Below are 23,781 nucleotides of genomic sequence, written 5' to 3'. Positions count from 1 at the left end.
TTCACTTTGAAAACCTGGCATCTGAAATCAGCTGCTTCAGAAGAGCAGTGTGAAGTATGCCGTTGTGTTCTGTGGAGTTCACAACAACTTTGATAGTTGGGCCTTTAATATTCAGCAGGTTACTTTATGGTTTATACAGTTTTTCATTTGTCTGTCTGTGCTCCAGAGTTGCTCTGCTGGGACCACTGTGTTAGCAGGTAACAGTTTATTTTTCAGTTTGTCATTACACTATCTTCATGAGCCCAGACCGGTTGTGGATAAGAGTGCTCTACACCTCTACTTTTCCATGGTTGGAAAGGAGTTGAATTGTTTGTTTTGTTTTGCTATTTAAAGATGATCTAAGATGAAGTACAGAAATTAAAAGTTAAGGAGCTTGTGTGACAAAGGGTACTTTTAAACACTCTCAGGTAGAAATTGAAAAAATTACTTTGGAAACAATTTGGTATTATTTTCTAAAGGTGTCTGTATAAGTTCTAAACAATTTCTTATGGCTACTCAATAAACCTCAGGGCCTGTGCAAACACCAGTTCATAATTTCTGTTTATTTGACCCCTGGTGTGTAGAGTTAACAGCAGACAAGTAGAAGCCAGAAGGATGATTCTCAGGAAAGCCTAGAGCTGGGTGGGGACATTAAAGAGAGTTGAAAGGGAAAACAAGATTTCTGATTGAACACAGAGAACATCGCCCCATAACAAAAAATGAAAGAATGATTGTAGGAATTAATTGTTCCTTGCACAGTGAATTTTAAATCTAGGATCCTTGGCTTTTAAAAGTTAGCCTGTGATGTTTGATTCAACTATACGCCAGGTTCTGTCCATAAATGTCTGAATTGTTACACAAGGTGAGAAATTGCTAAACCACAAACAAAAATACAACTTGATGTTTTACAACCAAGCATTGTGTGCTCATTCCCAGTAAATTGCTGCTTGTCCAGTATGGTCATCTGATCTCAACATTTAAATTTAAAAGGCTGAGGCAATTTTAATGAAGCAGATTCTTGCCATGGTTCCCAAGAACCAAGTTGGAAAAGGCAGGCCTCTGTAGCCTTACAGAAGCAACTTTGGCAGTCTTACATTAAAAAGGGAAACTGGCTTGTTCTTGCTCTCGTTAATTCAATAAACACTCGTGGAGCTTCCTCCAGTGTGTACCAGGCACTCTGCAGTTGGTAGGAATACTAGTTTCAGAGTTTCATTCTAGGATTTACATGATCTGTCAGCTGCTTTCCTAAAAAAAGCAACTGCCAAACAAGAGCTCACTATCTTCCTGTGCCCTGCCTGCCTCAGCCAGCCAGCCAGTGAGGATTCTCTAACAGTAGGTGTCTTTGAGCGTCTGGTGGCTTTTTGCAACAACAGTGCTTACATAGCTTAGAGACTATGAGAGCTTAGAGACTGCCCCAAATGTTACCTCTTTGCAAATCCTGCTGGGCACTACTTTTATTGCAAATGATGATGCAGTTTTGAAATAGTAGTTCATCTCCAAAACCTAGCCAGCTTTCATTTATGTCATGAAAATGTTGCCATCTCCTGTTCTCTTGAATTCTTGTTTCAGTGTAATTTTAAAATGCCTTGGAGACTTGGATACAGCTCTGCTGGTGGAGTGCTTGGCTAGCATGCACAAAGCCCTAGATCCCCAGCGCCACATAAAACCAGTTGTGGTAATGCAGACCTATAATCCCAGCATGTGAAAGGCAGGAAGATCAGAAGTTCAGAGCCATCCTTGGCTGTGTGGCAAGCCTGGGCTACATGAAACTGCCTCAAAACATTAATATATTTTTGGTTGAAAATACTGTTGTCACATGCTAAATTTTAGTCGGTATGTCTTAATAAAAGGATAAAACCCAGCAAATAATAACATTCTTTTGGATTTTTTTTAAAAAGTAATGGAGGCTGAAGAGATGGACCATTGGTTAAGAGCACATACTGCTCTTGCCAAGGACCAGAGTTTGGTTCCTTAACTCCAGCTTCAGGGGATGCAATGACATCTTTTGGACTCCACAGGCACTTGCATTCACATGCACATACCTACACATACACTCATTCAAATATGCTTAACTTCTTAATTTTTTAAAGATGAGTTCTGAATCATGACCTCTGTATACTTGGGTTCTTTAGGACTACTAAGAGCAAAGTAAGTAGTTACTTAACTATACTCATTGCTGACAAAAGTCTACTGCCAGCTGGGTTTCCTAGAGCCAGAAATCATACCCACTCAATTTTGCTCAAAAGTCATCACTTAATACACCTGATTGTTGATACTCAACAGCATTGACTCTAGCCATCTACTTGCCTGCAGGGTGTTTAACACACATAGTTTAGGGGTAAGCATATTATCTGTGAGTCCCAGATTTATTCTTTTTTTTTTCAGAATATAACTGTTATAAATAATTTTTTTAGGAAAATGGATTTTATTTAGGAAAAATTGTGGATTCCCTTAATTGTGGAAAACTATTCATAGAGTGAATGTTTATGTTTTTTGCTAACTGTTTCCCTATAAGTTACATGGAATTCATAGTTTGAATATAGTTGAAATAATTAAAATATTGATCTATATTTAGTTAGTGCTTTAGTCTAAATTAAAATCACAGCATACCACAACACTGCCATTAGAATGGGTAATTCTTTTAAATTAACAGCACCTGTATTTGTGACTTATGGAGTAGTAGGAGCCCTCTTGAATAACATTAATGGGACTGTAAAATGCTTGCAAGTTTTTTAAGAAGTTAAGCCATATTGTCAGCTGTTCATCTACGTATTGTGATAATGAGAAAGTCTGAAGGGAGATGATGGGACAAGTCCACACGTAGATTTACACATGAATGTTTACAGCAGTTTTATCTGTAATAGTCAGATACTGAAAATAACTTCAATGTCCATTAACTGCTGAATAAACAAGTTGATAAAACCACACAATGGCATGTAACATGCTGAACAGCTTAGACATCACTGAATCTCGGTTGCACTTAGTAAAAGAAGACATACTTTAAAAAAGTTTTAGAAAGTATATATCCATTGATTCCCTTTAGGTAAGTTCTAGAAAATGCAAACCTATACATAGTGACAGAAAGTGAATAAATAGTTGTCTTGGGAAGTTACAGAGAGGCATGAAGAAATTGGGGTGGGGTAATACTATTGTTTCTATTATGGAAATGGTTTCACAGATTTATTATTCATTTTGAATATGTACATGTATTGCGTATCAGTTATACTTAGTAAAGCTCTTAAAAGGGGAAACTGATGTTCCTACATTGTTTCTATTCAGAGTGTAGCTTCCATTGGCAATACTTTAAATAGTGTCCATCTTGCTGTGGAGGCAATACAGAGAACTGTGGATGAACACAAGAAAACCTTGGAATTACTGCAGAGCAATATGGTAAGATCTGTAAACACTACAGAAAGGCAGCATGTGCCTGATCACCATTTCCTGTATTGGTCATGATTCCAAAAAATGTTTAATAAGCAATAGCAATGTGTACTCATTGGTCTGCTGTCTGTAAGTCAAACCATTAAGGTAGATAGTATTGAAAGCTAGGTCTTTTATAAACATGATATTGGAGACTGGAAAGATGGCTCAGGGGTTAAGAGTACTGGCTGCTCTGTCTGAGGTCTTGAGTTCAATTCCCAGCAACCTCATGGTGGTTCACAACCATCTGTAATGAGATCTGGCTGGTGCCATCTTCTGGAGTGCAGGCATACATGCAGGCAGAACACTGTATACATAATAAATAAATCCTTTTTAAAAATGGTATTGGAGATGCTCCTAACACATTTTCCAAAGATGGAACAAGTAGGGTAGGAAAAAAAGAAGACCAGAAAGGTATCAGAAAAAGGGAAGGGAAGTAGAAAATTGTCTCATTTATTGCTGCAAAGCAAACCACTCCAACAGGTTATTGTTTCTCACTCTTCTGAGAATCAGAGATTTGAGCAGGGTTTTTACACCCCTGTTGCTCAGAGACCAGTGGAAGAGATGATCTAGAGGAAGAAAAGTCATCTAGATGTTCCAGCTCCCACTAGGTGTCAGTGGAATGTAGCCATATGTATCGTCTCACACCAGACCACATAAAATTGTCTTCTGCCATCCCCTGAATTGAACTCAGTAAGCCCACAGAATAGTGAGAAATAAAGCATTTTTGTTATTTCAACCCCAAAATTTGAAGATGATTTATAATGTAACAACAAATAGCTGAGATGGAAGCAAAGCCTTTGCCATTTTTAGACATCTTAGTCTCCTACTGCAGCTGCACATACAAGCTCTCCAGTCATCCTGGCAATAACCACTTTATAACAGCTCCCTGGAGGATTTATGAAGGTAGAAAAAAGGATGGCACAACCCTTGTTATCCTGATGGAGAAACAAGTTGACTTCAGTTTGTACCAAGGAACCTGAGCTGCATCAGAGAGTTCCAGAAAGGAGGGTTTTCATTTGAACTAGTACTTGCCGTTATTTAGTGGAGCTAACCTAAAAGGAAAAGTTTCAACATAGGTGTCCAGACACCTCGCTTCTAATTCCATCTGCCACTGAGGACCTCTGTACCCCTTAATAATAAAGATATAACTCACCAATTCCTTGGTTTTGTGCATGTTCTCAAGTAATGAGCCATTTCCTAAAATACTTTTTCCTAACTATCTTCTGCTTCCTAAAACCACAGGTGTTACATCTTTTTCTTTTTAATTTTACCTTCAATTTGTATGAAAGCAAGGTTGATAAATATCTAGGAGTTAAGATTTTAAGAACTGTTTTGCCAATTACACTGTTTGTAATTGAATTGGCATCTTTTAACCTTCCATGACTACTGATAGTAATCTTCCTACTAGCACATTGTACTAAATTTTAGCGGCGGACTGTAAAGGAATCAGCTTTATAGTTTTTCCCAGTAAAGGATGAAAATGTATCTAAGCATATTATATATAAGTGTCTGCAAAGAGAGACTGGAGCAGTAGGGAGAAAGGGGAAGAGAAGAATCAACCTCTGATACAGATATCAGCATATAGTAAGGGAAATCCAATCGTGTGCAAGTTCACTGTCATGAAGGAGATTAGAGAAGAGTTTGTAAAAAATTCATTCCATTGAGAAACTGAGACAGACACTAGGAGGAGCTCAGATTCCTGGGGTAACCTGGGTGCTGCTGTCCAGCCTCTGCTTCATGCTGGGTACCCTCAAAAGTCCATGATACCCTTGACACCTTTCAGATGGTTCACAAGTTTTGGGGGACTCCTGTAGATTAATCCATGGCTACATCCTAGGGAGGTAAGAGTGTTCTAGGACCATCTGAGATGGTTAAGTAACCTAGTAGTTAGTTGTTGCTTATGTACTAACTTCCATTTGTGTTAACATTTCTTAAAGGAGATCAATGGAAGCAACAAAGAGCTTGATAATAAAACCAACAGTGAAAGTTCAAAACAGGTACTTTTTGCTTGGGACTATGATGGGCTATAGAAGCAGTCTGAGGAATGTGGCCTTAACATCCATGGAAAGCCTTACCCTCTCTGAGGAGTGGAGAGGGGGTGGGGTGGGGGAAGAAGGGGGTAGCAGGAAGAGGGGAAGGAGTAGGAACTGGGATTGGTATGTAAAATGAGAAAAGATTGTTTTTAATATATATATATATATATATATATATATAGTGCCCCAGTAGGTGCCTCAGAAGGTGCCTCATACATCACCCTCCCATCTGAGAACTGAGTAGAAAGGGTGGGTGTTGGCACTTGGGAATCCTGTCTCTTCTGTGGTACTCTGCTTTCTTCCTTGTATGTCAACCAGTGAAGTAAATTCCTTTTCATATTTTGAATGACATAAAATGATCAGATTATCCTGAAACTCTATGGCAAATAACAATCTGGGCAAATAAAAGATGGATGCAAAATCCAAAGTGATGGCTGTTTTGAGTCACAGAAACCTCTAAGATCACTGAGAAACATATCCTTGAAAGTTGGTGTTTTCTAAAGTCTAAAGACAAAGGGCAGGAGGGGAGGAATGCTAGGTTCAGAATCACATTAAAGAGAATAAAGAAAATCTTCTCTAAGAAGAATTTCTGTCCTGAGTTTAATGCCCTTTAAAACCTATGGTAATTATTCCTTTTTAAGTAGCAATCAGTACTAGAAGATGTCAATAAAAATAATTGAATCTTGTACTAAATAATGCACTACTTGCTGTGCTTTTGTTACACAAGCCAATTCAGTAATTGGTATTGTTCCTAAGGTAGTTTTGTTCTGACCAATTAAGTTAATGGGACTTCAGTTAATAACCCAATGTGCTCTCCTGCCAGCAAGTGAGGTAAACACTTTGGGGAAATTAATTCCCAAACTCACTGCTTTGAGTGGGAGCTTGCAGACAGTTCTCTTCTTTACCCTCCTGTCTAGCTGAGGCCAAACAATTCAAGAGAGGGCAAATTGGGACCAGTTTAAAGAAAGAAGAGCAAAGCAGATCTAGGCAGTTGGAGATTGCTGCCAAGAAAAGTACCTTACCTTGTTGACATAATAATGGTTGCTGCATTTCTCCTATCCTACTTGTCTAGTTGCAGTATTTAGGTGGATGTCATAACTCATTGTTTCCACTCTAGGATATCCTGTACCTTCACAACTCCTTAGAGGAGATCAACAGTACTGTAGTGGGATACCAGAGACAGAGTAACCTTAAATTTGAGGGGATGAACGAGACACTCAGTAACCTGACACAGAGACTCAGCCTGATGGAAAGTGATGTGGCTGCACTGAACAAGGCAGAAAAAAGAGCAAACCTGACCTCCAGCAGGGTAAGCCTTTTCAGATCTGCTGTGGCATGCTCTATGTCGGTGTGTGTTGTCTGTACATAGATGTAATTCCCTCTCCTTATGTGAACAGTAGTCTGGCATACTTAAGAGGCTACACATTTGTTTTGTGCTTAACTTACTCCTGCTTAAATTTATATAGCAGTTCTCTGAAGTGCACAGGGTATGTGTGTTTGAAAGGGGTAAGATCAAGGATCAGTTTAAACACATCAACTCACTAGGACTTGTTGGCAGGAATAACAAGTCTCTTACAATGTTGCCAGTGTTTATGTTTTTCCAAAGGAGGTCTTTTTTCCTTTCCTTTCCCTTTCATTTCCTTTCTTTTCTTTCCTTTTCTTTTTCCCCCTTAAGGTATTAGAAGTGGTAAGAGCAGCAGATACAACAATCTTGTGCAATTTTTTAAACCCTGAGCTTGGCTTTCAGATTCATCCTGCTCCTGTCTGCATATTAAAGGAAACCTTTTGCATATAATGTTAGGGAAACCATCTAAAACAGATGAAGTTGCTTCTATAAATAAACCCTAGTGAAACCAATAGGGTTACACAGAATCTGAAAGGAGAAGGGGGAGTCCATGGGAAGGAGGAGATTAGCAGGAGTGGGAGGAATACAGAAGGGTTAATGGGGGAGTGGGTGGAGGTGATTATGATAAATATGTTATGTACATGGATAAAAATATAATGAAACCCATTATGATGTATAACTAATATTTTCTAGTAAAAACACTTGTAAAAAGATGAAATCAGGCCAGGTGGTGATGGTGGCACATGCTTGCTAGCTCTGAGGGTCACTGGTTTCATGATCTCGTGAACAGAGTCTGTTTGTTTTTAACCACATTTCATCTATACATCCTGGTGGGATTCATGTGGATCATTTTGTTAACAGTGATAGGTCTCACTTTTAAAGGTTCAATAGAGCAAAAACGTGGTACAGTTTTTGATGGAAACCAAATTCAGGAAACCACACTGTAAATTCAAGTAAAAGCTAGAAGCTAACCCACACATAAAATTGAACCCTGACACATGGTAAGGAATGCTTGAGCTGGCTCTGCCACAGTGAACTTTTGGCAAGCTGCCTAAATATGGCTTTGAAAGGTGGGGTTAAAAGACCTGTCCCCCTCTGACTGGCCCTCCTGCTTTACAAGAGTGTGTAATTTACTACAAAGCTGTGAAGATTAAAGGAGCCCTAGTTTTTAAAGCCCTTTTGAACTCAGCTAAGCTAAGTAGGAGCTGAGAACGTTGAATGATTTGATGAATAATGTGCCTTGAAGGGTTTTCAAGGCTTATTGTGAAAACTTACCACCCCAAGCCCCTTGCAGTCTCTGCCATCCCCTTCTTATTTCTATCCAGCAAAGAGAATTGGTAATAGTATCCATCTGTCTTACTATTTCTTCCAATAGCCTCAGACTGAGCCTGGATCTGGGGAGAAGCCTCTATTCCCACTTCCTGTTTCCTTGTGCCCGTCTCCATTCTCTGTCTCTCCCACTCCTTTGCCATTTGTGTTTAAAGTGTTCAGATCCTTTCAATAATTTGACCAATTTGTTTAAGAAGTTGTAAGTGTCAGAGTTGGAGAGATGGCTCAGTTAGTAAAGTGCCTGCCACACAACATGAAGACCTGTGTTCAGATCCCCAGTATCCACATAAAAGCTGGACACAGTGGCCTGAATCTGAAACCCATTAGTGCTGGGAGTAAACAGAGACAAATTCCTGGAGCTCATTGGCCAGCCAGCCTAGTCGAAATGCCAAGCTTCAGGTTCAGTGAGAAAGCCTGTCCTAAAAAGAAAAAGGTGAAGAATGATTGATGATTGTCAGCCTCTGCCTACACATACATACATACATACACACGCGCGCGCGCGCGCGCGCACACGCATGAGCGTGTATAAACACATATGTAAAACACACAAAAGTATTTCCTGTCATCCAAGTTTTAATGTTTTAACCTTTTCCTCTGTTTTCTTTACCCTCTAAGATGGGAATAGGGCTTCCACTCTGAAAAGAGAGTCTTTGGTTAACAACAGAGCTACTACTGTAAAGGCCCAGGGCATAGTGGTAAACAGGAGGCTTCTGTAAAGTAAACAGATGCATCAGCATCTCCACACTGTTCGCTCTAAGAGGAGCACTTTGATCTCTTGTGACAAACTCCAAGGCAGAGCAATTTGTAAGTTAGGGTACTAGTGAGTGAGTGAATATCACACCAGGTACCTACCTTGTGCTCATCACTTTACCAGGAGCCACGATGGCCACAGTGAATGACACAGATACATGACCCCTATTGTGGTATAGCTCACAAAGCTGGACAGATACTTAATCACAAGTCTGGTAAGTACTACAGTGGGAAAGCATAGGGATCAGGTGGGCTTTCCTAGTTTTTAAGCTAAAACAGTTACTGTCCCAGTCTGCTTTTGTTGCTGTGACCATGACCAAAAGCAACACAGGGAGGAAGGCTTATTACATCATATGAGTTACAGTCCATTATCAAGGAAAGCCAAAGCGGGAGCTTGAAGCAGAAACTATGGAGGAATGCCACTTACTGGCTTGTTTTCTCTGGCTTTCTCAGCTTCTTTTCTTATACAACTCAGGCCCACCAGCCTACGGATTTCACCACCCTCAGTGGGCTGGACTCTGTCTCCTACATCAGTTAACAATTAAGAAAATGCCCCATACACATGTCCACAGAGCAGTCTAATGGAGGCAGTTCCTCAACTGGGGTTCCTTCTCCTCAGGTAACTCTAGTTTGTGTCTAGTTGACAAAAATTATTTAGCACAAATATCTAAACTAATGATAGGGGACAGGGGCATAATTTAAAACTGGTGTCCAGCTTAAAAATCATTTTGCATTTAGATTGCATTCTCAAGACTTTCATAGTCCTTTTTAAGTCCTGCTGAGATAAAGGGAAAGCCAGGAAGAGGTGACAGAGTGACTATAGCTTCATCTGAGGTGCACACAGTGTTTGAGTTCAGAGGATATGAGGTTCATAGTAGATGAACTTGGCTGAAACCATAGTGTAGAAGCTTTTGATATAAAGCTTTCTATCTTTACTTTTTCATCCTTAGCAATTTTAGCTTAGCAGTTTTATCCTTACCAATTGTCTAGATAAATTCATGTATATTTAAGATTTTGATGCATTATAAGCTGGGCTTTTATTGATTTTTTTAAGCTGCTTCTGTGCATTTTTCAAACCTCAGAGAATGACAAGAAAATTTTAAGAACCAGATTTAAATGTTGAACACACACACACACACACACACACACACACACACACACACACACACACTAAAAAAAAAAAATAACAGATGGTTACTATTAGAAAGTAGTAGTGATTTCAACAGTAATTCACATTTTAACAGTCAGGTCATAACACAGTACCACATTCCTTGTGTTTTATAACTTCATGACAGCCAATCAGTCTCTGCATGTTATCTCATCAAAGCATCCCAGCCAGATTCATTTTCTCCTGGCAGTAAACATTTGTTATCTAGTTTCGTTCAGATGTCCATATTGGATCTCCCTGAGTAAGCCAAGTATCCACTGTACAGTAGCTGTTAGGGTAGGAGTAAAGATAGGAAAGGGATGAGAAATAAGATGCAGTGGTACTCCTATGTTTATAGGACCAGGCCTTTTTATACAATAAGCAGATACAGGAAAAGCGGGATTCTCTCTTTACAATTAAATCTATTTTCTATATGCCATCCTAGAATAAGCTGGAAGTAAGGCAGTGGGGTGGGGTGGGGAAGTTGTTAAACTCAAGTAACAGTTTAATTAAAAATACTGCAACTCCTATTTTGTGTCTCTGATAGTTCCTGCCACCAGTTGAATCATTACAGTAGGGACATTGGAGTGGAAAGGGAATTCTTGTGGTTTGACTGAGTTCCTCTGCCTTTTTTGTTTTGTTTTGTTTTGTTTAACTTTTGCTTCAGATGACATGGTCACAAGATGATATCTGAGGCAGTTTTTTAGTTAGGATAAAATGGCTCCAGAAAACAGTGTCCCCCATCATCTAGGAAGTGGGTGTGACACAGGCATCTGAGTGAGGACACATTTCTTTACTGCTGACAAATGCGTGCCTTCCCCTATCCGTGGAATGTTCACAGTGAAACATCATGAAGAATGTAATGTTCCCTTAATGGTCAGCTACACACTCATCAGCCCTGCCCCAAGGACAACCCTAGTATTTGTCCATCCCTTCATTGACCTTAGAGGGGCCCTGGTAAAGGTCAGACTCTACATGTGAAATGTGTTGTGGGAATACAGCAGTTTCCAGTTAGGTGTCACTTCTACCTTAAACCTATCTGATCTGTGTTTTGGGCAGAAAGAAGATAATTCAAATTCTCAGGTATCCAAGCTTCGAGAAAAACTGCAGCTGATCAGTGCTCTCACAAACAAACCTGAAAGCAACAGGCCTCCAGAGACTGCAGAGGAAGGTGAGCAGCAAGCTGGCTTCTGAATATTTCACGCAGGCTTGGGCAGCCTGCCTCCCACACAGGGAGTAGGGACGGTGTCGCCAGCACTGATGAAACCGAGTGAGTAATGCCTGAGCGAACCAAGATGAGGCTGATGCACTTGGCTTTCATTTAGCAAAAGCCCATTTTGTACTTGATTTGCACTCTAGTCTATTAAGGGGAGAACGGGTAATGTTTAGCTGGAAATAGACTTCTCCATGCTGCCTGCATCCAATTATAGGCAGAAATGTTACTGTCATAGCTTATATTAAACCATTCCTAAATGTTATGTTTCTGTTATTGTGAGTGCATAAAATTTACTTAAAAATAAATATTAGTCCTCCTGAAAGTCGTTAACATGTAATGATGGAATTATTCAATTTTCAGGCCACTTGGCTCTAGGTAAGGATGCATCTAATCAATATTATTAGATACATTAATTAACATCTACTATTTAGACCTTGTGAGGCTAGAACAAGGTCCCAGACAGTATTGTCTTTGACTTCCCTGCCTCAAACATTCTTCAGCTTTGGAGATGTAGGATAGCTTCCCTGAGATTCTCTCCAGAGAGAAACAGAACTACGTTGAAGGCCTTCCCCTGACATTATCTTATGATAGCATTCTATGGTAGCATGGCTGGTGGCTCATACCCCCAGACCAGACTTAACAGCCTATTTACCAAGAAGTCAAAAGACTTATCTAGCTAAAGCCTTAGCATCTAAACATAAATGATGGTAACTGTACTATAACTTGAGTATTCTTTATACAAAACATGTGGGGCCAAAAGTATTGTCAATTTGGAGTTCTTTCATTTTTTTTAAATATTCTTAGGTTATCTTTGAGTTGGTATTCAAGTCTAAATACAAAAATTCACTCATGTTTCATATATACATTGTCCATATGCATATGGCCTGATACTAAATTTTTTTGGTATTTTTAAGTCACCTTTATTTGATTGTGAATCATCACAAGAAGTCATATGTGGAATTTTTCACCTGTGTCTGTACTCTAAAAGCTTTTGCTTTGGGGCATCTAAGATTAGAGCTACTCAACCTGTGCAAGAGTTCTGTTCCAAACCTTAATGTAATACTGATTACTCCTCACTTGTCCACGCCTTTAACTTCACAGTCACTGTGCTACTTTCACTCTCAGCTACTTCTCTTAAGTTAAATATGTATGCTATTGTCCTAAAAGGTAACCTTCAATACTGATTCAGTCTGGTGTTAGAGTTGATTGTAATAAAGGTGTATGTGTTTGCTACAGAGCAAGTACAGAACTTCACATCAGATCCATCAACATTGCCAAAATTTTCATACTTTCTTGGAAACCAAATGGAGACCCAGCTAAAACCTATCTCCTTGCCAGGGATTTCTAGCATCAAAGGTAAGGTTAATGATGGAAATGCTCAACTTTGTAACTGTTATAACTTTTAATGTTTTCTTGTTTAAAAACAAAGCCTATCTAATGGACTGGAGAGATGGCTCAGATGGTAGACTGAGTTCAATCCCCAGAACACATGTAAAAGACAGAACAACAACAACAAAAAAAAAACTAGTTGTGGTGGCATACAGTCTAATAATTCCAGCACTGGTGATATGGAGGCAGACGGATCCTATGGGCTCAGTGTCCAACTAGCCTAACTTACTTGTTGAGTTCTAAGCTAGTGAGAAGCACTTTCTCAAAAGCAAAAATGTCAACAGGGCCAGAAAGATGGCTTAGTGGGTAACAGCACTTACAGCCTGATGACCTAAGTTCAATTCCCAGAACCAGCTAAGGTGAAAGAAGAGAGCTGACTCTATGAAGTTGTCCTCTGACCTTCACACATGACATGTATACACCCACACATAATAATAATTGGTTTTTCACTGAGGTTGTCCTCTGGCCTCCACATGCCTGCAAACACACAGGAACACATTACTCACATGATTTATATTCAAAATTATTGGGCCAGCTACAGAAAACTGCCTAAATCTAAACAGCAGATAATTGGTTGAGACAGAATTCAAACTGAGGCTGACTCTGAAGCTTCCATACTGTCTTTCAGCATTTTTTAAGGTCTTTGGTCAAAGAATGGGAATACACTATAAGATACAGTCTCAGCCAGGCACAGTGGCATATGCCTCTAATCCCAGCACTCAGGAGGCTGAGGCACAAAGATAAAGAAAATAAGGCCAGCCCGTGCTATATAATATAGTGAGATCATGTCTCCAAAGAAAGTCTTTCTTTCCTTGAGGATATGTCGTCTAATACAGAGGACAGAAAAAGCAAAAACAATTCTTTGAGATTAGCAAAACAAGTCAAAGTTGACTGTTTTCAGAGCCCTCTGGGATCCCAACAATGAGCAAAATAAATACCCATAGAAAGGCTGTAATTCATTGGATGACATTTGCCTTGTGCCCAGTAATGTCTTCTATTCTTCATTGTGATGTTGAGGCCTCCTGGTGTGCTTTTGCTGTCTGAAAAATCGCCCCCTTCTGATCACATACCTGCAGGCTCTTCACTTTGGCTTAGATGCCTTTGTACGTTATCTCCCAGGTCTGGGGTATGTGCTTCCTGTACATTATGATTTGGTTTGTTTGCTCCTACTTAGTATATGTTACTGTGTTAAAATTTTCTGGGGAGAAACAAAGTTTAGCTTCCATGAGTAAAGTCTCAGTCCTGTTCACTTCCTAGCCTGCATCTCAGAGCCTGGAGACATGAGTGTATAACTGAACAGATGAGTTGCTTGCATGCTACGATTACTTAAGGCTTAAATTCTCTTCTTTTCCCCTGCCTCTGCTGGTTTTCCTTGGTTTTATGGAGAGGAAGGAGAGTCATTGTATCTACTCTACTAAAAAGAATTTCCCGGGCAGATCCTCTTGGAGCTGGAGCTGCAGGCACTTGTGAGCCACACAACAAGGATGCTGGGGAACTGAATTCTGTACACTCCTCACCACTGAGCCATCTCTCTAAACCCCTTTTGGATTTTTTATTTGTAGGTTGGTTGGCTTGTGTTTGTTTGAACTTTTGTGGGGGTTGTTTGTTTGTTTGTTTGTTTTGAGACAGAATCCCATGTACCCCAGGTTGACCTCAATACTCTGTATACCTAAGGCTGGTCTTGAACTCTGGGTTACAGGCATACGCCATACAACTGGCTCAAATCCTTTTTAAATGTTAAAGGCTTTTGTTGGAAACTTTCTAATCCCATTTCTGAAATAATATCTTAGTTATTTTTAATGCAGATTAAATAGTGCCATTAACCACCAAAAGATAAATACACAGAGGCGGACAGAGTCCTATGGTTCTTTTTTAATTGAGGTATAATTCCATGTCACCCTTTTAAATTGTATAGTTGTGTGAGCCTTAGTATATTCTCGAGGCTATGCAGCCATCACCATTGTCTCATCCCATAGTGTTTTCATCACCCCAGGATGTAGCTTCATACTGAGTTAACAGTTCCCCAGGGGCTTACCAGATGCCTTGGTGCTTGGCATCGATCAAGCCTGACAACTTGAGTGGGTCCACATGGTGGAAGAAGAAAACCCACTTCCACACGTTTGTCCTCTGATCTCCACATGTGCTTTGACATGTACACATGTGCATATTCACATATACACACAGTAAACAAGAAGGAGAAAAGTTTAAATTGTTCCCCAGTTTCCCCATTGTGGTTCCTGGCAACCACTGTCTCAATGGATTTATATATTCAGGATGTTTCATTTGTAGAAATGGAATCATACAGTATGTGGCCTTGTGTATGCTCTTTTATCATAGTTCTCTTTTCATATTGAGGCATGAAGCAGTGCTTCCTTTCTATGGCTGAGTAGTAGTTCACTGTATGGTATATTCACATTTGGTTCATCCATCCATATAATTAGGTTGTTTCTACTTTTGTGCAATTAATAATGCTGCTGTAAACATGAGTGCATAGATTTTCTTGGAAACATGTTTTTTCTCTCAACTCAATGCCTAGGAGTAAAATTGCTAGGTCATATAATTCCTGAACTGCCAAACCATGTTCAGCATGTGTCTAACAGTTTACATTCTCATTAGCCATGTATAAGGATCCAATCCACTGTGCCCACATGCTTCTTGTGGGCAAAGTGGATTTTTTTAATTTCTCTTATTTTTGAGGTTATAATTACATCAACTTCCCCCTTCCCTTTCCTCCCTCCAAACCCTCCCATATACCCCTCCTTGCTTTCTTTCAACTTTATGGCCTCTTTCTTGGTTAATTGTTATTGCATCCATACATGCATCTATACATACATACATACATACATACATACATACATACATACATACATACATGCATACGTGCATACATACAAACATACTGTTTGTATAATGTTACTCATATGTATGTTTTCAGGGTTGACCTTTGGTATTAGATAACCAATTGCTGTGCTCTTCCCTGGAGAAGCTCTTTCTCCTACTCTCTGCATTCCCTAGTTGCCTGTAGTTCTTGTATAGGGTTGAAGCCTCATGGTCTTTCTCCATCCACTTTAGCATGTCTATCGTTGTTATCCTTGTTCTGTTCTTATTTAGTCAGTCATACTGGTGAGACTTTATGGTGTATCTTCTGACATTCCTTAGAGATGAAGTTTCAGCAAACTCCTTGATTCTCTGGCTCTTACAATCTTTCCATCATGTCTTCTGCAGTGTTCCCAGAGCCTTAGATGCAGAAGCTGTGTTGTAGATGTACCCATTGGGACTGGGCTCTACAACTCTGCATTTTGACTAGTTGTGGTTTTCTATAATGGTTTCTGTTAGTTGCAAGGAGAACTTTCTTGATAAAGGAAATTTCTGCTATCCTTATCTGTGGACATAAGAGCAAATTTTTAGAGTGTTTTTAGGATTTATGCTAGTTGTAGGTTCTCCAAGGTTCATGACTTCACTAAGCCTGGATAATTGGCTAATTTTCCAGTACTAGGCATAATTTCTCTCTTATTTTAAGCAGGTCTTAAATCCAGTTATAGAGCTGACAGTTGCTACTAAGGTATGCATGCCACTACTGCAGTCTTAGGGTTATCGTGCCGTGCTGGTCCTGATTGTGTTTCATAGGCATCGTAGCAGGCAGCGCTCTTGGTCACTTCCCTCCTTTGGAAGCTTGATTGGCACCTTCTGGTACCAAAAAAGCCAGTCCTTAGGGTGGAGGCTTTCAGTTCAGTCCCAGCTCAGGGCCTCTGGACTCTGTGTCTGAAATCCATGGTGTCTTCAGCAATAGGGACTACCTTCCACCTTGGGGGTGGGGGCAACCAAGGGCAATAGCAACAAAAAGAGGACTTTTCATGCCTGATATAGAGGTTTTTCTTAGGTGGCCTTTGCCTCTTAGAGAGATGAGGAAAGTTCATTTAAACTGTATCTATATATTTATACACAGACTTGTATATATTATAGGATTAGGTTGTTTGTTTAGGTAAATAGTTAATAGTATGATTCCTTTTGACTTGTTCAGATGTCTTTACTTATTTTATCCCCTTCCCTCTTTTTGTGTTTACCTCCTTGCCAAGTCCCTGATTCTTGAGTTACTTAATTTCTGGATCCAGAAAGACAACGTTACATAGTAGAAAGAGCCATACTAGGTAATATGAAAATTTGTAGCCAATGATATTCGATACACTTCAGTGTTTTTCAAAGTTGGTTGATCTTTGTATTTTATAATCGGCAGTACTGAGAATGCCACCTCACATAAATATGTAGTACAATATAGCAAAAGTATCTCTAGAACCATTTCAGAAATTGGAAACTCAAGTCAGCAACACAAATAGCAATTGTAAAAATCAAACATTCTAACACAATACAATCAAAAGATGTACTGATTTGATACATGCTAAAGGATAATGGCAAAATATTAAAAATCTTTGTTTTCTACAAACCGTTATGTTTCTATAAGAAGAGAAAATTTGATATGTACAATAAAAACACTGCAGTTCACACCATACAGTAGTCTCAAATCCAAAACAAAGTGCTTCAGGCAGCATTTGGTAGTGTGTGGCATGAGGACATACACACTGTAGTGTACACGTTATGTGTCAGTACAATTGTGTAGTGCAGGCTAACATTCCCAGAAACACCTCAGACTTGGTAAGCATATGACTTTTATTTAACATTTGGTCACTAAATGTTAAGGAGTCTTTTATTGTTGCCAAACTTTTCATGACCCCCACATTCAGGTACGTAAACCCTATGGGTTTGCAACTCACCGTTTAAGAAGCTATGCCGTATAATATTCCTCTCATTCTTAAAGGGTCAAAATTGTCTTTCTCATTTATTTTTATGTCTGTGTGTGTATATGTGTTTGTGTGTGTTGTGAATGTGTCTAAATACATGTTTACATGTGTGGGTGTTATGTACGAGTGTGTGCATGTTTACATGTGTGTGGTCTTGTACACATATGTGTGTGCACATATATTCGCAGGTCCCAGTTTGATGTCAGGAATCATCCCCATTGCTATCCCTGCCTCACTGAAGCAGAGGCTTTCATTCAAAGCCAGAGATGGCCGGTAGAGCCAGTGTCAATAGCCAGCTTGCTCTGGGAATCCTGTCACCACTTTCTGAGGCTGGATTACAGAAAGGCCATCATGCCTTCATAGTACTTGCATGTAATCTGGGATCCAAACTCTGGTCCTTACTCTTGCACGAGGGTAAACACTTTAACCATTGAATCATCTTCCCAGCCTGGTCATTCTGATTTAATGAGATCTTAAATGTTGTCTTTTAGAGTTAAAATCTCAACTAGTGCTGGGGTGGGTGGGAGAGAAGAGGAAGGAAACTGACTGCTAGGTATTGGAGGGGGTAGCCTTGGAGGCTAAAAGAGGGCATCTGGCCCCCTGGACCTGATGGGAGACTTGACTCTGAGCCATGTCTCCAGCTCCAAAGATAATATTTTTTTGAAACGAAGTTGGAAGGTTTGTTTTTTATTGTTTGGTTTTTGTTTTGTTTTGTTGGCAGGGAAGAGGTTTCTTTGCATGGTGATAAGATCTCACCATGTAGCCTTGGCTGGCTTGGAACTTACTGTACAGGCTATTCTCAAATCCAAAGAGATCTGCCTACCTCTACCCACCCAATCACAAATGTTGAGGTTAAAGATACTCGACACCACACCTGGCAAATTAACTTTTCTTTTAGTGCTTTGAAGTCATCCGAAGCTACTTTTAACCGTGTGCATAAGCATCTAAATGTCTGCTTTTTAATTCCTGTTAACAGATCTTCAGGAGTTATTCCACAAGGCTGGTCAAGATATGGATGGGATGCTGACCTACCAGGAAATCTGGAATTCCCTAGGTTCTGCCATGCCAAGACCAGAGAGCTTGAGAGCCTTTGATTCCAATGGAGATGGGAGATACTCCTTCCAAGAGCTAAGAGTAGCATTAGGTATCTAGTATTGTCAGGCATATTTTGAAATGGATGTGTACCCTGGACTACCTAAAATCTACTTACCTAAAAAAAAAAAAAAACTTTTGTCTTAACCCATCAACCCTCCAGCCCTTCACACAACTGTAGCAGACACATTGCCACCTTTTAACACTTGTTAAATGCTATCTGGAAAAAAAAAGTTATTTTTTTAAAAAAAAAATTACTTATAATATGATGTTGTTTGGAAATCTATGATTTCCTGAAGCCAGTAAGATCTTGTAATTTAAAAGTTGCCAGGAGAAAATTAAAGCCCTTTATCTCTTTCCTGTTTTGAGGGGAAGAGAACTTATCTTTTGAAGCTGGAAAATGTGTATATAGAGATAATAAGTCACTGTTTATACTTCATATGAATTTGCCTTAAATTAGCTGCACTTTATAGAGCCTCAGAATATGTCTTTTCTTTGAAAGGTGAGTCTTTTCTGTTTGTAAATATATAAAATGAAAGATTGTGCATATTGTGTAGAAAGTCAGGAGAATGGCTTTTAACAGGATGAACAAGTGACTTGGGAGTAGTTGACAGTCTGCTCTGGGTGGTAGCTGAAACTGTCCTCATCTCTTTAAGGCAACCCTTAAAACCATAGGGTTTGCTTGGCCTGGGAGCTATGCCATCATGTCAGGGAGTGGATGCTGTGCGGAAGGTGCCAGCTCCGGGCTCAGGAAAGTCAGATTCAGGGGCATTGCTCCAATTCCTAACATAAAAACCAGAGAAGTCTCGTTGTGATTTCCCTCATTTTTAATTATCTTTCAAGGTTTGAGCATTAAAGTTATTCAGGGGGGAATTATGTTTTCCCGTCAAGCAAGCCAGATTGTCTTTTCTACCTTAAAGTTGTGACTGCCTGCCTTTGGCACCATCTCCAATCTGGAATGAGAAGGTTCATGTCCTTGGTCACTGTGTCAAATTAGTTGTGAGTTTTGACCCTTTGGGATTTTACCTCTGGACTAACCAAGAACTTGTTTTATTTCTTGGCAGGAGGTCCAAGTCAAAATGTGGTCAAATGAAATGTGAAATCATATTCTTTCCACACAGTTGTCCACTCAGAAGTAGCTATAGGTTTTCTGTTCAGAGGATGCCATAGTGAGCAGGCAGGCTTGGAGCAGGGGCCTTCCGGTGATGGTGGACCTAAAAAGCAAGTCCAGTGCTTCCCCCTTTACGTACTTTGTGGGCAAGTCATGAAAGGTCTGACTAGAAGGAAATCACCAATGTCACTACATGTTGAGAACACTTCCAGTGTTGTTCTTAGGCGTCTCTGGGCGACATGAGTGGAAGACCACACAGAACCTCACTTGGCGGAGCCAGTCAGGGAAACACTGGAGAAGCTGTGGTTCAGGCTTCTTTAGTATAGATCATTCCTGTTTAATTTTGTTCAAGTTGCCCTGTCAGCTGTGGATAGTCTAGTACCCTTAAACCTTTAAAGCTGTTTGTTTTTCAGGTTGTTTTGTTTTTGTATTTTATTTCCTTTACATGACATTCAGCTTGGTGTTAGCTTTTTTTTTTTCCTAGACATACTAAAACTCAGCGAAGGCACTCAGTGCTCATGTTTTCTTATCTCACGGTTCTCCCTCTTTAAATTTTTTGCCTTAATGTTTGCCTTGCCCATCTATGCTGTCACTTTCTTGGAAAGGTTGAAAATACACTTCAACATTATCCTGGCACTTTAGGTAACTTGAAAGTAACTCTTGTTCTTCTGGCTGCCTTCTGTACGCCCCCTCTTTTTAATATATAGATATATGCCAGTACAGATTTTGTAACAACCAAATAAAGTTCTAGCAATAAATTGAATTATTCTGCTATATTTGTATATATTGTACCATAAATAGTATGTCTGTACCTGGAAGGTATTTTTTTTTTGAGAACTGATTTATATGAAATATACTGAGGGTAATGTAGCTTGTCCTTTTTAGTTTCAAGTTTTTATTTGTAGGCAGATACTTTCCTGACACCTTAACTCTTTGTGCTTTTCATTGGGGAAACAGGGTTTATTTCTTGGTCTTTCATCTGTTCTTTCCCCATCAAGCTTGTCTGCCAGCATCCCCCTGAGCCATGTATTGTCCCCTCCCCTACCAAGTTGACCACAGGTATCCATAAATGTCCCCTGACCTATGACCCCCCCTTCTCATCCTGCCTGAGGCATTACCAGATCTCCTGGGCAGAGAGGTAGGTATCTTATCCTCCTTTGCTAAAAATTGGACAGACTGACTGGCTGAGGAGCCACAAAAGCCTATCACTCAGTGCAGATTGGGGTTTTCATTTGTACATTGTCTTAACTTGTGCATCCAGTGCCTTGTGTTAGTCAAACTTCACCAGCCACAGACCACCTCTGAGAAGAACAAGATGGTGGTGAGGAGTTTGACTTTGGGTTTAAATCCTTTGGCCTTGTCAATCAGCAGCTCTCGAGTGTTTCCCACCTTAGTTTCTTAAAGCATTGCTCCTTGGCCCTTTGCTGTGTACCATCTAGCATAATATATACTGAATAACCTTCCTCAAGCTAGTCATGATAGTACATGCCTATAATCCAGCCCTTGGAAGGCTAATGCAGGAAAATAATGAGCTCTAGTCCAGTCCGGGTTACATAGTGAAATCTTGTCTCTGAAAAAGTACCTAGCTTAAAGATGGCTTCAGTGGCATTTAAGGAGCAGAACAATGCTTGCACTTAAAAATAAGTGGAATACAAAAGAGCCAAGGAGTGGACAGTCTTATTTCACTGCTGGCTCCTTTCCCTTCCATTGCAGTTCTTTTTGTTGCTGGACACAGCTCTGTCAGCCCCCCTTTCTGGCCCCAGCGTCACAGTTGAAGATTTTGACTGTGATGGGTTCACACTCATAATGGCCTATTGAGTTGTTTTTAGTGACAGCTTTTGTTTGCTACACACCTCATTGGCTTGCTTACCAGCCATCTAGATATGGTCCCTTTTCTCACAGTCAAGCCAGAATACATTTGGGTATTCCTGAGACTTGAAAGAGCATGTATTGTTTGTTATATGAACCTAACCTACCTTGTTGTTTTTCTCATATTAAGAAATGTAAATCTACTTTATATTAATGGAGCTATTTTGGTAATGTATAAGCAATTTTGGTTCTGTTTTGGGAGTGGATTCAAGGTTTCCATGACTTCATCTGTGCTTTACTGGTTTCCTATCAATATAGCCATTTTAACTTATCTAAATAAAACATTTCCTTTCTCTCACTGTGTCTGACTGAAATCTTCCATGCTTTCCCTGATTACTAAAGGGGAAAACTTGCTTTGTCCCTATTTTTGTGGACTGCTTGCTACCTCCTCTTGAAATCAAAGGCTATTAGTGTCACCAAACAGTATTCAAGAATCTGCCTTAGGAAAACAATGTTTTGTCAAGGAGGCTCCTGGAGCTAAACACACACACACACACACACACACGCACGCACGCACGCACGCACGCACGCACGCACGCACGCACGCACGCACACACACACACACACACACACACACACACTCACTTATCTAGTATTAGTGTCACCAAACAGTATTCAAGAATCTGCCTTAGGAAAACAATGTTTTGTCAAGGAGGCTCCTGGAGCTAAACACACACACACACACACACACACACACACACACACACACACACACACACACACACTCCTCTTGAAATCAAAGGCTATTAGTGTCACCAAACAGTATTCAAGAATCTGCCTTAGGAAAACAATGTTTTGTCAAGGAGGCTCCTGGAGCTAAACACACACACACACACACACACACGCACGCACGCACGCACGCACGCACGCACGCGCGCGCGCAAACTGTCTCTGCTGTTGGTTGCCTGGCAGATCCCTTTGTAAGACCCACCTGTAATAATCCTTTGCTGAAGACACCACACACTTTGTTCACAGGACAGAAATCAAGCATTAACTGGGCTGGAAGCTTCCTTCCAGATAGATAGCCCTCATAATACATGAAGGTGCTCTCCTAGCTGCTTGAGGAGAAAAGTCATCAACAGTCAACTGTGGACCCTGTGTGTAATACTGCTGACCAACCAGGCAAGATGTGCCCACTGGTAAAATAGTAGCAACCAGCTATATAGGAATAACCAGCCATTTTCTGTTTGGACTTGAGGCCCACTCCATAACAGGGAATTCATGACCTAGTATCATAAACTCAATTAAAAGTCTGTAGCTGGAAAGGTCATAGGCCCTACTACAGAGACGCATAACCACCCAAGTGAGGGTTGAATACCCATCCATAAATGAGACATTTATACAGCCCCTCCGGGTTCAGGGCTCATCACAGAATGGGAGGACAAGGAGCTGGAGGAAGCAGCGAGTGGTGTAGACACTGACATTGAGCATGATGTGGCTGTTGTACTCTCAGGCCCACTGCAGTTGTACCTACGCAAGAAAGACAGCCTGCCAACATTCTGTTGTGGGTCGGGGAGGAGCTCAGGAGGCCCACCCCTCCCTGAGGACTTAAATGCAGTTAATGTTTGTCATGGATGGGAAATTTATTTTAAGTGTGTAGCCACTGGTAAGCAACACTAATAAAATTCATTGTTGGTTTTTTGCTGTTTTTGTTGTTTGTTTAAAAAAAAAATGAAAGAATTACAGTGTTTGACCTGAGTAGTGAAGGCTGAAGGGCTCAGGCTTTAGGCATATCCAGGATGAGAAGGAGCAAGGTGACATTGAGGAATGAGGCTGCTCTGGTGTCCATTAGAAGCTCCACTTAGGCCTGTTTTATGTTTTCAGATCCTATTTAAAGAGCATGTTTTTAAAAAAAAAAATTTCATTGACTTTGGGGGGGGGAGAAAAGAGCTTAAAATACCTTGCTAGAGAGAGTTTGTATGAACAGGACTGAGGCTTTTCTATACACATGAAAAAAATTCACAACGTATTTACCAAGTTCTGGGAATCCCCATGTCTCTCCCTTACCATGCATACATAAAATCTGAGTGACCCTTCCACTCAGGGAAGTTTATACATAAAGCTTACACCATTCACAAACAGGTTTGACCTATTTTCTTAGCGAAAGGAGATCTGGCAATATATAAATGGTAGAGCACTTGCCAAGCATTATACAAAACCCTGTGTTCAATCTCCAGCTTGGGGGGGGGGGCAACGACCAAGGGATGAAAATAAATTCCTATTCTATGGCTGAGCCACTCCTCATTTTAAAACGAGACTAAATAGGTAGTGTTAGTCTTTGTCAGTCCTTTAAGCTTTAAGG

At 40.2% G+C, this 23,781-nt stretch overlaps 1 protein-coding gene across 3 annotated transcripts in view; it reads left to right on the top strand.

Annotated features, from left to right (window-relative positions):
* Positions 1–21,777, top strand: part of Efcab14 (EF-hand calcium binding domain 14) — a 39,664-nt gene extending 17,887 nt beyond the window's left edge. For 2 of the 3 annotated variants that reach the window (XM_035439703.1, XM_035439702.1), the window contains 6 exons: positions 3,259–3,369; positions 5,340–5,399; positions 6,553–6,744; positions 11,066–11,177; positions 12,459–12,578; positions 14,000–14,250. In XM_035439703.1, coding sequence (XP_035295594.1) covers positions 3,259–3,369; positions 5,340–5,399; positions 6,553–6,744; positions 11,066–11,177; positions 12,459–12,578; positions 14,000–14,235 — 831 coding nt within the window. In that variant the 3' untranslated portion in view covers positions 14,236–14,250. Of the gene's footprint in view, positions 1–3,258; positions 3,370–5,339; positions 5,400–6,552; positions 6,745–11,065; positions 11,178–12,458; positions 12,579–13,999; positions 14,251–18,383 lie in introns of those variants that run through there. The other variant, XM_027402506.2, reaches the window with a different exon arrangement.
* Positions 21,778–23,781: the final 2,004 nt, after the last annotated feature.

This window comes from Cricetulus griseus, chromosome 2 (assembly GCF_003668045.3).
Source record: "Cricetulus griseus strain 17A/GY chromosome 2, alternate assembly CriGri-PICRH-1.0, whole genome shotgun sequence".
Lineage (NCBI taxonomy): Eukaryota > Metazoa > Chordata > Mammalia > Rodentia > Cricetidae > Cricetulus > Cricetulus griseus.
Note: the sequence above shows the minus strand (reverse complement) of the source record. Positions and strands in the feature narration are given on the sequence as shown.